Genomic DNA, 15,147 nt, shown 5'->3' with positions numbered 1-15,147 from the left:
TCCAGCACTTCTACGCAGAAAGTTTGTATTATGTAAGCCCCAATAATTGTTGGCTTGCTGAGAAAATCAAAATTGAACACTGAAACCCAAATCAAAACAAACCCTTAAGAGCCGAATAAGCCGCGCCGCTAAGCTCCGCCGAGCCGCCTCCATGGACGACGTCGTTTCCCCCACAAACGGCCAAGACCACCCCCTCCTCCGTCGCCGGAGCTCCGTCCCCGCCGCGCCGCCGAAGCTAATCCTCCTCCCCCACCGCAGCTCCTCCTCCACCACCACCACCGGAACCTTCTCCTCCTCCTCCGACGATCTCGAGCTCCTCGTCATCAAGCCGGCGTCCTACAGCTACACCTCCCTGAAAGACCTCCTGCCGGCGGCCGCCGTGAACTCGCCGAAGCCGAGCCAGGTCCTCCAATCGGACTCCGACATCTGTATCCGTAACCGGCTCGTGAAGCAGGCTGCTTGGGCGTACCTCCAGCCGATGTCCTCGTCGCCCGGCGCCGCCGGAGACGGCTTCTGCCAACGCGTCGCCGCCTTCTTTGACCTCCTCCGCCGTAGCGTCATTCGGATCCTCAATTGGACGCTCCAGATTTTTCCGGGCCTCAGATAGCACCACCAGAGCCGTTCGATTCAATTCGTGTAAGTGTGTGCGTGTGTCGCTTAAGATTACGTTTGATGCAAATTAAAATCAAAATGAAAAAATAATTTACATAAATAAAAACTTAAAAAAGCTTTATTATTATTATTGTTATTATTATTATTGTTTGATCATATGATATGGTATTGTTATGGAAGCTTCTTTAGTGTGATCCATAAGGGACTGTGGGGATGATGGAACTAGGAACGGATAAATTTACCCAATATACCGAAATACCTACTTATTGTTGAGAATATCGAAAATTTCGGTACGGTATGGATATCATACTGAAGTTCGGTATCGGTATGAATTTTCGGAGAGTTCGGTATTTCGGTACCGATATTATTTTTATTAAATAATTTAATTATTAATATAAATGATAATTATTAATTTTTTTAAAATCATAACAAAAAATATATATATAAACTATTGAAAATTTATTGATTTTTTCGTAATATTTTTAAGGTGGAGAATTGTGATATTTATTAATTTTTTTAATTATTTTGAAATTTAAAATTATACAAGTATCTATCAAAATCAAAATTTTCGGTATAAGTGGTATATATACCTACAATACCGAAAATTTTGATGTGCCAAAATTCGGTATATTTAAAATTTCGGTACGGTACCGATAAATATTTTCGTCATACCAAAAAATTCGATACGATATCGATATCGATCGGTATTTTCGGTACGGTACGGTATATCATCTTGGATGGAACTCAGGTAGGTAGGTCCCAATGCCCGAGTTTCAGCCAATACCTCAATTTAGGGTTTATTCTTTCTATATTTGTTTTTTTATGTTTTAAATAATTAATATTTTATTGAGGAGAATGATTTATATTTATAAAAATTGTAAGTTCAATTTTTTTAATTAAAGAGAATAGAATTATAATACTCCTTAACAGCTATTAATTAAAGATATTTTTAGTACGTAATTCTAAAATAATACTCCATCCGTTCCGCATCTATGTTATCATTTATGTCCGTCTCACATCTCATGTCATTTTTTTTTTAACAATAATTTTCATGTCACCTTTTTCAAAAAAAAAAAAATTATCTATTTTAATCTTCTTTTAATTTTTTTAATTTTAATTAAACTAATTAGTTATACTCCGTCCGTTCCATAACAAACTATCATTTTTACATTTTAGTCTGTCTCATAACTATCTATCAAACATTACAAATATCCTTACAACTTACAATATATTACACAAATGTCATTACGTTTATATCACACAATACTAATAAGGTTATTCTAGTAATTTTCACTTTATTCATACTAAATTTCAATATAATACTAATATTTCTAAAACTCCGTGCAAAAAGCAAACGAATACCTTGTTATGGGATGAAGGAAGTATTAATTTTAATCTATAATGATTTATATTATAGGTTAATTATTTTCACTAATATATTTTTAATTATCTACTAATTATACTTATTTTAAATTCTCGTGTCTATAGCGACAAATACACTCATTGTGGGATGGAGTTAATATAAATTTAACTATTCCGTCGGTCTCATATATAATGTCACATTTTTTTGCATTCGTCACACATTTCATGTCATTTTTTTTTAAAAAAAATATTATACACTTTAATCATATTTAAAATTTTTAAATTTCATTTATTTTTAATTTTTAATTATTCTAATGAGTTATCTTAACTTTAATATATAATTATTTTTATTATATTATAATTATTTTTAAAAATAAATTCTTAATTATTTACTAGTCATACATTTTCTAAATTTTGTGTCTAAGTAACATTGACATTATATCAAGGACGGACATTATATCAGAAACGGAGAGAGTAATTTTTATATATCACTTGTTCATCTATAAACGTAAAAATCTATAATTTTTATTTTTTAATGACTTAATAACTTGCGGTTACAACTTTAATTGTTTTTTTTCAAAAGGTTTTTTACTACATATTTTTATTATTTTTATATTATTTACATAATTTTTTTATCTTACATTAAAAAAAATTTCTTCAAACCACAACACAAAACAAACGCACTTAAACTTTCAAACACATGAATAATTAGAATAGAAGACATTAATTCTATACGATAAATTCGACTCAGCGTTTTTAGATGAATCTCTTCACCCAGCGTGTTTTTAGATGAATTGATTTTTTTGTATGGAGAACTATGTTGTAATATAAAAAATAACATTGTATTAAATGATTGACTTTTTATGAATGAATAATATATACTCCCTCCGTCCATTTACAAGGGTTACATTTATTTTTGGCGCGGTGTTTAAGAAATAATAGTATTTTAAAAGTAGTGTAATGACATTTTTGCCCTTATTTTTTCGTGTAAAAATAATGATGTGATGTAAAGTAAGGGTATTTATGGAAAAAAATAGGGTATTTAATGAAATGTAAACTTTGTAATTGGACGTCCCAAAATAGAAACATGTAAACTTTGTAAGTGGACGGAGGAATATTATATTAATATGTATATATTTATTTTTTTTAATAATATTTATAAAGAATAATTTCATTAAAAACTGTTGGGTGAATAAATTGATTATGTACATAGAGTGAGCATTGAATTCATACGCCAAAAGCAATATCATATAAAGCATGCCCTCTAAGAACTTTCAATTATTTCAATTTAAAAAATTTGATTTGATTGTAATTTAAAATTCACTTGAAATAATATTATGTTTTATAAGACGAAATATTATACTCTTTACATCCAGTAAGAATAGTATTATTTGATTTTTTTCACCATAATTTTTAAAATATTAGTATTATATTACTTTTGCAGTAAAAACAAAACAAAACAATTCTATTAGTACCGAGTAATATGAAAATAACGACAATTGTGTAATATATTGTAAATTATAAAAGTACTTATTATGTTAGATATATAATATAATTATTAAATTAGAAAATAATAACTTAATTTCGAGATCGATATAAATAGAAAGTGACATTATTCTTATGGGACGAAAGACATATTTTTATTAAAAACACGTCAATAATATTGATTTTTATTTAAAATACTTAAAAAAAAAACTCTTGTAAACACACACAGTCATTTAAAATTTTTTATTTTCTATCTATTTCTTGAACAAATAAATACTTCCTTCGTCCTTTGATAATTTATTCATTTTTTTTATTTTGGTTAGTCCCATAGCAAAATATCTATTTCATTTTCTTAGTAATTGTATTATCTACCTAACATTACAAATATCATTTCAATTTACAATATATTACACAAATGTTATTACTTTTATATCATACAATACTAATAGGGTTAATTTAGTCTTTTTACCTTTATTACGACTTTATCCTAATATAATATTAATATTTCTAAAACTCGGTGAAAAAAAAAATAGGAATATATGTTTGTAGTATTCTTTATAAAATTAATTTTTACTTATGAATGAAGATTTATATATCTATATTATTTATTTGAATTATATAAAATTTTATTTTTTACTTATTTAATATATTTGATTAAAATATAAATTTTAAAGTATTTAAATAAAATTTTAAATTTTTTAAATTATATTATAAATTAAATATTAATTAAATAAATCAGTCACAATTAACTTCTAATTTAAAATTCAACAATTCAACGATAGTCGAAAGCCTCTCAAAATTTACTCTCGGTCCAAGGTTCCAAGAAGAGAAGTCCCGGGATCCCAACTCCAGCCACAAACTATCTATAACATGAACATATACAAATCCAAACGAGGTTGATAAACTACTACAACAGCGGATTCATTTATTCTTTTGTTTTGTTCTTATTTATTTTTTTGGTAATTATTATGTGCAATAAATAAGCTTCATCGAACATCTAAATAAAATATCCTCCAAAAACACGATTATGCATAAAGTTCCCAAAAAACGTGTCGCGGAAAATAAAAGCGCGTTTCCGAATCCTACACTACACTCTACAATACAACACAGCCGCAAAAGACCATCCCTACATCGATGATTCCGATGCTGTCGAAACCTTTCTCACCCCCTCCAAGAGTCTTCTCCAACCTCCGAACCCATTTCTTTAACTGCACAACAATTCTCCGCAGCGCGAAACCGATGGGGAGTGAAAAATTAGGTCTGATTCAGACGAGGAAGCAAGCAATTTTTCGGCTCGCTAATGTTTCCGGGTGATTCTAAAACGACGTCGTTTTGTTCATGTTCTTACCGTGGATTTCGCTGTCTTTTGTTGATTAATTGATTTCGTGCTGATTTTAACCTAGGTTTAAGACGGAATTGTTAGAGATTTCTTGCCATAATCCTGCATTGCACATTGTGTTTGTTCCTGGAAATCCTGGTACTCAATTCATCCATGTTTGAGGTTGTCTGTGCGATTGGAAAAGGATTGGGCAATTAATTATCGAATGTATTATTATTATTTTTTTTTTGTGTCATAGGAGTCGTTTCGTTCTACGCTGATTTTTTGGATTGGCTGTTTGAGTTTCTTGGAGGAACTGCATCGATCACAGGCTTGTGATGATTTATCGAATTTCATTTCTGTTTTCTTCGAATTCTGCATCCATGGCGATTGTTTAATTTATTTGATTAATTTTTTTTTATGAAGCTGTTGGCCACATATCCCACTCGGGCAAGGTAAGTTTGTTTGTTCTCTTACACATCGATCCAATCTAATGTTCTTTCTGACATTGTAATAACAGCACAAAAAAATACAATTGCTAGGATTCGGAGTCCGGTAGATTGTTCTCTTTGCAAGAACAAATCGATCATAAGGTATAATTTTTTGTAATGATAATGGCAATGTATGCATTTTAAGGCCATCTATCGAAATCGACGTTGTTTCAAAGAAGCTTTCGGTTTTATTTAGTATCGAAGAACTCTTAAAAATTTTCAGATAAGCTTTGTCGATAATGAACTCAAAGACGTCGATGTGCCCGTCGTATTGGTAAGAACCGTATTTCGCGATCAAATTTTGTTTTGTCATCGCGCGATCATGTCCAGTTTTCTATTACAGCAGTGTCCGAAGAATTCTTCGATATTTCTAAATGTGTATGTACTAATGGATTCAGATCGGTCATTCCATCGGCGCACACATTTGTCTTGAAATGTTCCGAAGATCTCAAGAGAAAGTATGCTATTTAAAGATTATTATTCGGTATTTATTACAGCGTCGTAGTAATCGAACACTTCGATTCTTTAGGTTGCATACTGCATCTGTCTGTATCCATTTTTGGCTGTCGACCGGACCTCGTCGACTCAATCGTTGATAAGAAAAATCGCAGCGTACAACTCTTCCTAAAAACTTAATCTTTTTTCGTGTTTTAAGTTTAATTGTGTCGAAAAATCTAATTCTCAATGTAGGTCCTCCGCTCTATGCGCCGCGCTTAGCACGATCGGAGCTTCGTTGAGAATTCTCCCGACGTCGATTTTGAAATTCCTCGTGAAAAATTCGATCGGGAAATCGTGGTCGTCTTCTGCTGTCGAAGTTCTATGCAGCCATGTTCTTCAGGTGACGACGCTTTGTTCTTGCTCGCGCTCACTTCTTTACATTACACGTTTTAGATTTGTGGCGCGATTCATTCTACTTCTCATTTGTTGTCTAAAAGAGTACATGCTTCTTTGGGTTTGATTTGGAAAGATTTGGTTTAAAAATGTCTGCAAGAAATTTTGACATTTTTGCTTATTGACTTTATATGTAAAGTAATTGTATGTGTAATAATATGTTTGTAATTTAAGTAAAAATTAAAGATGTTTTGGTATTAGTGTACAATTGTTTTTTCTAAAATAGGAAAGAGATACTTTTGAACGAGACGGACAAAAATGGTAAAAGGAATACTTTGAATTGGGACGGATGAAGTATTTTCTTCGAAACACGCAGAATCTAAATAGTACTTTCTTTTGTCCCAGCTAATTTGTCCAATTTAGTTTATGCACGAAGTTTTAGATATTGTGTAATTAGTAAGTAATTAAGAAATGTATTAGTGAAAATAATTATGATTTAATAAAAATAACTAAATAATTTAATTAAAATAAAAAAAATAATTATAAATTTTAAAATGTGATTAAAGTATATAATTATATTTTCAAGAAAAGAAAAGACAAATTATGTGGGACAAACAGAAATATAGAAAGTGGACAAATTAAATGGGACGGAGGGGATAAAATTTGGGAAATTTTTGGTAAGGAAACACATTGGAATCAGTAAAAACTCGAGCTGAAATAGTATTTGATGCGATATTTGGAATGAAAAATTAGTTATTTTCTGCAGTATCATACGATGCGGAATATGCTCTACATGGCAATGACCGAGTTCGAGAAGGTACGCCGTCTCTCTTCTTTACTCATCTCGCCTCATCGCATTTCCGGTTTTTCTCACTCATCATCGTCTGGCAGCTTCCGGAGAATCCGGATTGGGATTTGATCCGATGGAAGAGGAATCGAATCGCGTTTTTGTTTGGCGCCGATGATCATTGGGGTCCCTTGCATTTGTATGAAGAGGTTAGCCGTTGTTCGATCCATTCATGTTGTGTGTGTGCATTTCGAGAAATGTTTTGAAATATCGAGCAAACAATACGCGCTATTTTAGTTGCCGGCCTTCCGGCTAGGTCACAATTTGGCGGCTACCCGACATCATGGAAATGGGGGCTTGGGAGACTGCACCTTAACCCCCAAATTATATGTATTTTTTAGTGTAAAATATAATAAAAATTTGTTTATTTGTTGATTTACATTTTTTACTTTTTGAATTTTATTTTATTTTATAGTAAAAATAACTAATGAATTTTATATAATGTTTTCGATTTTTTTTGTTTAAAAATTATTTAGTTTTTCTCAATTTGTTTTTTACCCGACTATGCTGAGAGAAATCGAAAAACACAACATTTGAATCGATAAAAAGAACTGATATTTTGACCCCTCGAAGTTTTACGGCTAGCTCTGTCACTGCTGGATATCTAATTCGTGTTGGTCTCTTTGATGGCAGATGTGCCGGAAGGTTCCAGATGCCTCTGCGGAGGTCGAGCGTGAGGGTCATACGCATGCTTTCTCTTGTTCTGAGGCCGGATCGGTGTGGGTTGCGCGACATGTCGCCGGAATTATCAAGAAAGACAATGGGAGGAACTTGAGCTCGGAGTCGAAGCTATAGGTGGATTCTCATATCATTTATTTATAAATCAATGGTCACTTCGAGTCAAGATTCACATTAGCAGACCATTCCTTACGGATTTTTTTTTTTTTTTTTTTTTTTTTTTTTTTTTTTTTATGATATTGGAATCCGCAGCCGCTGTCCGAAAGTGTGCACTGAGCAGATCTCCGGCCAAACCTAATACCTGCAAACCAGACCGATAGGAAAGTCATACTAGCCGAACACTTTTGTTTTATAGAATTTGTATTACTCCATTAGTTATGTAAAAATAGTCTCTATTGGTCTGTAGCAAAAATTAAAAAAAATTAAAAGATAATTAGAAGATATTTTTATTTAGAGTGTGTTTGTTTGAGGGTCTGGATTTTGAATTGAAATTTAAATAGTAAAAAATTTGAATTTGAATAGTTGTAGGATGTGATATAAATAGGTATTGACGTGATGTTTTTTTAATGTAAAATTGATTTTTAGTATAATATAAAAAATAAAATATAAGTATTTAATTTAATTTTTTTAGGGGAACAAACACACCTTAATACCACAGATAAAGTATTTCATTTCTTTTTTAGCTAATTTCATTGACAATTATTTTTAATTTAGAATGTTTGTTCTTTCTTTATGTATAACAAAATTTTAAACACAAAGGAACGGTAAAATGGTAATAAAATTGTGAAAGTTATCACTTAAAAATGAAATTTAATTTTTTTTTTTATTATTGTATGATTCTTGTTAAAATATATACTCTATCTGTCCTAATATAGTTGATCATTTTAATTAGTAAGACATTTAAGGTAACTATGTTTAATAAATTAATAATAGTAAATTATGAAATTATTTTTCATATAATTAATTATATTGATCATTTTCAAATAAATTGAATATATATGATTAAAAAATTTTAAAATATCTATTTAATTATTTTAAAAATTATATCGCAATTAAAAAAAATAATATGAACATCATTTATAAAAAATAAAAATTTCATATGATACAAGTAAATAAAAAAGATTTTTTTATTTATAATTAATATAAACTAATTTTATAAAAGAGATAGAATTTGAATGTAGATAAAAAGTAGTATTTATTTTATGAAAAAATAAATATAAATAAAAGAATTTTGAATAGTCTTACTCATGTATATGATGTTATATAATTAAATAAATATTTATTTATTAAATATGTTTGAATTTAGTATATTTTAACTAAAAAAAATATGTTAATTTTAAAATATTAATTAAAATAGGATGGATGAAGTACTATATAGCAATACATATTTTTATTTATAAATAATTAAATTCAAAGAAAATAAATTCAAAATATAAAAGACTCTCCTTTATTTATTACTCCATTCATTTCTCATGTTTATCTTTCATGGTTTTTTATAAAAGAATTAAATACTTTAATCTTATTTTAAAAAATTTAATTTATATTTTTTTAATTTTAATTATACTAATTAGTTATTTTAATGTTAATCTATAATTATTTTTATTATAAGATAATTATTTTTACTAATATATTTTTAATTATTTACTAATTATACCCCTATTAAATTTTCGTGTTTATAGTAAAACGGATAAAATATCCGAGGCAAAGAGAGTATTACCTTTTAATAATGAGAGAATCCGTAGTCACTATTTGACGAGTACACTCTAACAAATGAACCATGTCTTAAAAACAAAATTTTTAAATATCGGGAGTTTAAATCCATGAGGCACAACTAGGTGGCTAAAAAAACACCCATTATGGACTAATTTGGCTTTATTTTATATTTCGATAAAAACTGTCAATGGCCGGCCTATAATGTCTACTCTCTCAGCGTGGCAAGTTTTAAAGAGTGACGCGGCGGTCACCTCCAATCATGACAAACCAATAAAATCGTGTCCCTCGAACGCCCGTGATCCAGTTCCATGACCAAGCAGTGAGATTAGCAAAACCGCCCCTAACATTCTCTCTATATATACAAACACAAACAAACCTCACTACACCAAAAACTTCTCCCAAAAAGCAAAAACCTTAATCACAAAAATGGCAATCTCCAAGAAAAATTACATCCTTAACACAGTGTCTGTCGACACAGGCTGCAGCAGCTGCAGAAAGCCCAGCCTCGCCGCCGTGATCGCCGCCGGAAAACTCCACCGGAGCCGCCGGTCAAATTCCACCACCACTTTATCCTCCGGCGTCGCGACGCCGCCGGCGAGATCCTCCTCCTCCGACACGGATTCCGACATCAAGGTGGTCCGTCGTCTCGGCAGGATCGGCGGCGGCGACAGCGTGGCGGTGGAGAAGGATTCCGACGACCCTTACCTGGACTTCCGGCGGTCGATGCTGCAGATGATTCTGGAGAAAGAGATCTACGCGAAGAAGGACCTGAAAGAGCTTCTCAAGTGCTTCTTACAGCTGAACTCGCCTTATTACCACGGAATTATAATTAGGGCTTTTACGGAGATCTGGAACGGAGTTTACTCCGTCGGACTTTCCGGCGGTGGTAATGACGAGTTTCAGAAGGACTGGAGGTCCCGGGACTTCTGATTACTTTCTGCTCCAGCTGAAATAGTAGTAATAATAATAATATTATCAATATATATTGTAGTCAGGGTTTGGTGTTGAATTTTAGGGTATTGATCTTTTTTTCTTTTTTTTTTTTTTTAATTTGTTTTGAATATTTCTGTGATATTATTTGTAATAATTAATCTTGCAGAGATTTTACCCTTTAATTTGGTATATTATATGTTTGATGATGTTCTAGATTCAAACCCTTAATTCAAGTGTTTCCAGTTTTAGTAATTTAGGGTTTGTTTGGCTTTGTAGTTAGATATCAAAATAGAAATTCATATTAAAAATAACTTTTAGATGTAACATTTTAAATGAAAGAATATATATGTTTAACTATAAAATAAATCAAAAATTGACAGCATAACCAAACAACTGTAAGTTTTGTTACATGATATACACACACCAATGTAGATAGGGAAATTCAACATCCATTTTTGTAACTGTTTAACATATTATTTTAGGCAATTCTCAATCTTCTTTGTGATATATAATAACTACTAGATGATAATTAAAAATTACTACTCCCTCCGTCCATTTTCTAATGTCCTGAGTGATATTTACACACATTTTTAGGTAATTAGTTTTTTTTTGTAAATTGACAAAATAGCCCTTTATTTTATGTATAAATATAAAAAAGATAAATATAGTAAGGGTAAAAAGGTAAATTCCATGTATAAAAATAGAAAGAGAACAATCATTTTTGGACTTTTCAAATAGGAAAGTAGAACATTAATTTGTGGACGGAGGGAATATTTGATTAATAATATTTATTGACATCACATTTATTGATACATATGTTTTTGGGTATTGATTTTCATAGCATACATATATAAACACTAAATATAAAGAAATATCAAAATAAATAGTTCTCACATCATTAAAATAATAATAATAATAATAAATAGTTCTAGTAGTGATCACTTAAAACTATTATTAATATTTTCATATTATTTTAAAAATAATTTATATAAAAATACTAAAATACCTCTTTATTTTACAAAGTAATCATTTTCCTTGTATTTGTAATGGCAATAAAAATATCAAAATTATTTTACACACTTTTATTAATTAATAAAATAATATTATTTTAAAACTTCTATCAAAAAAAAAAAAAAACATACATATTTCTATTTTGGATCATTCAATTATATAGTAATAATTCCTTTTTTTTTTTAGTAACATAGACCTCAATTTTTTCTGTAAATATTCATACTTTATCATCGCATTATTACATTTACATCAAAAAGATAAAAACAGAATTATTTTTACACAACTTTTAACTACACATTACAATTAAAATATTATTAATTTATAAATTTTGCACCAAAAATAAATATAATACTAGGACATTACAATACATTTAATTCATCTTAGCACAACGTGTTATACATATATATATATATATATATATATGAATATATGAATTTATGTAGCATATGCTGATTTAATTTATAGGAATTTATTAGGATAGTTTGCTAATTAATTTTAACCAATTAACCTTTTTTTGCATATCTTTTTATTCTTCTTAATTACATGCAATTTATAAATTTATTTTCAACGAGAAAATAGTTTTAAAAAATTATATATATTAAAAAAATTGCACGATTTTAATATATTAGTAAAATAATAATAATAATAATAAAAAAAAAGAGAAAATTAACAAACGCAAAAATTTTGGATGGTGAATGGTAGAAGAAGAGGACGACGTTGGAATTTGAATGATTTATTAAATGCAAATTAAATGATGATCCAGAAAATTAAATATTTGTGTCATCCTACTGACATATTTTCATAATATTATATATATATATATATCAAATTAAATGTATGAGAAACTTGATTGAAATTTTTATTATTATTCCATGCACAGAATAAACATTAAATTTCTAGTAATTTAATAAATAGTCTTTTTTGTAATTAAATAATATTAATTACTCAATAAAAATAAAATGAGAGAGGGAAAAAAAATATTTACTTGTGGGATTTTGCATTTTGCTTTTATTTTTACTATTCTAAAACTTTTTCCTCAAAAAATATAAAATTAAAAACCAAACCAAACTAAACACTTATTTTTTATTATTATATTACATTAAAATTTAATATTTACATTCAAAATATCAAATCAAATAATTATTTCAATTCATAATTTTATTATTCAAAACCAAAACCCCGCATATAAATACACCGTACCTATATAGACGACCCTAATTATGTATTTAATCAATAATTATGGTCACTAATATTTGTTAGTTTAGATAAATAAATTTGTTTCACATGTAACAAGAATTTATCATTTGGAAAATATTATAAGAAAAATATTAGTCTTTGCTTATTAATCTCTAGTATTTTATTAATTATAAAATATCATTAATATGTGAAAATTTTCATATATATATGTTCACTTGGTCAATTTATTTATTTATTTTTTTTTTGTATTTAATTTTTATTTTTGTTCAAATAGTGAGTTGAATGTGATATTTTATTAAAGAAAATAATAATGTCTTTTTCAAAGAAATATTGACAAATGGATATAATAAATCCAAAAAAAATAAATAGCAAAGTAAATGGAGTTTGTATATTTTTAAATAGAGGGCTGTATTGTAAGTTGTGTTTGTTTTTTGAGTTTCTGGTGTTTTGGATTTGAATTTTTTTTTTTTTTTCAATGAAAATTAAATTTTGAAGATAATATTCTCAACAAAAATATGTATTAAATATATTTTTTTTAAAAAAAAAAAAACCAATATATATAGATGCGAAATTGCTTATAATCCATATATGATTTGAAAAATTTGTATCATTATCTATAATGATTTAAAAAATTACATAAATTTTTTTCGTATTTTAAAAAATATTGCATAGAATATTCTTTTAGTGGTTTTTATGTAATATTTTTAAAAACACAAAAAGAATTTCACCTAAATTTTTTTTAAAAAAATTATGTTCAATGCTTCCTAAAATACAATAAAAATCTTATACAATTTTTATATCACATGAAAAAAATAATGAATTTTTAAATACACGTAAATTATAAGTAATTTTGCCTATATCCTATAACCAAGCTAAAACATATGCTCTCTGTCTCACACACACACAAAACCCAAAATACAAGGAAATTTGTATAGTAATTGTCCAATTATAATATATACATAAATGTATATAATCATCAAAGAGTACAACTAAAATGGAAAATATACAAAAAAATTATATAATAATATTAAAATATATTTAGAAGTAATATATTATATTTATGATAGTTGTCTAATTTAAGAGATTCATAGGATTCTTGCGTTATTTAGACGATTTGTATATCACTATAAATATGTACGTATTCTTATAATTGAAATAGAGAATTTCAATTTCATATTCTAGCATGGTATCAGAGCCAAATTCTCTTCAGGTATCTTTATGACCCGTTATATTCCGTATATATATTTATATTTTATTGATGTATTTGCTTTTATCCACGATCATACTATCATTTTTATGCCGTCTCCGTCTCTATTACTTCGATTTTCATTGACAGAGTTTTACTTTCAACTTTAATGCCGTCGAGAGTTCTGTTTTCGACTCTAGCTCTGTTGTGAACGAGCGAGTCATGTTTCCGACTATAGCTCTGTTATGAACGAGCGAGTCATATTTCCGACTCTAACTATGTTGTGAGCGAGCAAGTCCTGTTTCCGATTCTAGCTCTATAAAGCGAGCGAGTCCTGTTTCCAATTGTAACGGTGTTAAGAATTCTACTTCTAACTTTGATCCAGTGGACGGCTACACCACTTTCAGTCAATCTTGGTGAATTGAAAATTCATACGTGGAAGATTTCAGCTATATCTTTTTCGGTCACTTCTGACAAACTCAAGTTTGTTCGATCATATCTTGAGTTTGAGGAGGGGTGTTAAAATATATATAGAAGCAATATATAATATTTATGGTAGTTATCTAATTTAAGACATTCGTAAGGTTCTTACCTTATCTAAACGATTTGTATATACTATAAATATATACGTATTCTTACGATTGAAATAGAGAATTTCAATTTTATATTCTAAAAAATAATAATAGAACCTCGAGTTTCAAAGTTTATTGAAAATTTATTTGACTCTTATTTTTATTTATACGCTACTTCTAACTTTGGGATATAAATTATACCTAGTATCAGTCTTGTTTAAAGTAAAGACAAGTCTTATAATCATCAGTGTAATCATATAATACTGTTTCTTGAATATTATGGATTTATTTACTTATGTTTCAAACTTGTCATCGGACAATTTATCTACAATAGTTACTTTTTCATTAAAAAAATTTCAATCAATACATATTTTTCATTCAAAATATGACATTGCATACCAATTCATGTTACATAAATTAAATACATATTTTCTATTTATTATATTTATTATTCATAAAACTCTCAAAAACACACTCTAACATATCTAAACAAACCCTATATTTGTGGGTTAGGTTTTTCAAGGCTTCTACATATATATGTATCTACACGTATGAATTCTTTTGGTGTCTTATGTTATTTTTATACTTTAAAATTGCTTCTAATTATTCATGTATTCTTAGATATAAAAGTCATCAAAACATTCCAAACAATTTATCCTTCTCTCTAATATATATATATATATATATATAGACCTTAGGGTGTGTTTGTTTGAGGGTTTGGATTTTGAGTTGAGATTTGAATAGTAAAAATTTTGAATTTGAATAGTTATATGATGTGATATAAATAGATGTTATGTGATATTTTGAATGTAAAATTGATTTTTAGTATAATATAAAAAATAAAAAGTACGTTTTTTATTTGATATTTTTGAGGAAAAAAATTGGATAAATTTTATAATTCTCAATATAAA

At 28.4% G+C, this 15,147-nt stretch overlaps 3 protein-coding genes across 3 annotated transcripts; all 3 read left to right on the top strand.

The window, feature by feature from the left end:
* Positions 1-49: 49 nt before the first annotated feature.
* Positions 50-739, top strand: LOC127264206 (uncharacterized). The gene has a single exon (XM_051293659.1). The coding sequence runs from the start codon at positions 152-154 to the stop codon at positions 605-607; it is 456 nt and encodes a 151-aa protein (XP_051149616.1). The 5' UTR covers positions 50-151; the 3' UTR covers positions 608-739.
* A 3,464-nt stretch (positions 740-4,203) lies between these two features.
* LOC127264199 (uncharacterized) lies at positions 4,204-8,081 on the top strand. The gene is made up of 13 exons (XM_051293654.1): positions 4,204-4,769; positions 4,863-4,936; positions 5,037-5,108; positions 5,204-5,232; positions 5,320-5,370; positions 5,492-5,542; positions 5,667-5,726; positions 5,798-5,880; positions 5,959-6,106; positions 6,866-6,916; positions 6,991-7,095; positions 7,580-7,741; positions 7,877-8,081. Exons 1-12 carry the CDS (start codon positions 4,594-4,596, stop codon positions 7,739-7,741), a joined length of 1,062 nt encoding a protein of 353 aa, XP_051149611.1. The 5' UTR covers positions 4,204-4,593; the 3' UTR covers positions 7,877-8,081.
* A 1,648-nt stretch (positions 8,082-9,729) lies between these two features.
* On the top strand, positions 9,730-10,396 carry LOC127264205 (transcription repressor OFP6-like). The gene has a single exon (XM_051293658.1). It carries the CDS (start codon positions 9,764-9,766, stop codon positions 10,265-10,267), a length of 504 nt encoding a protein of 167 aa, XP_051149615.1. The 5' UTR covers positions 9,730-9,763; the 3' UTR covers positions 10,268-10,396.
* Positions 10,397-15,147: the final 4,751 nt, after the last annotated feature.

This window comes from Andrographis paniculata, unplaced genomic scaffold (genome assembly GCF_009805555.1).
Source record: "Andrographis paniculata isolate CXL003 unplaced genomic scaffold, ASM980555v1 Contig69END, whole genome shotgun sequence".
NCBI classification, from domain to species: domain Eukaryota; kingdom Viridiplantae; phylum Streptophyta; class Magnoliopsida; order Lamiales; family Acanthaceae; genus Andrographis; species Andrographis paniculata.
Note: the sequence above shows the minus strand (reverse complement) of the source record. Positions and strands in the feature narration are given on the sequence as shown.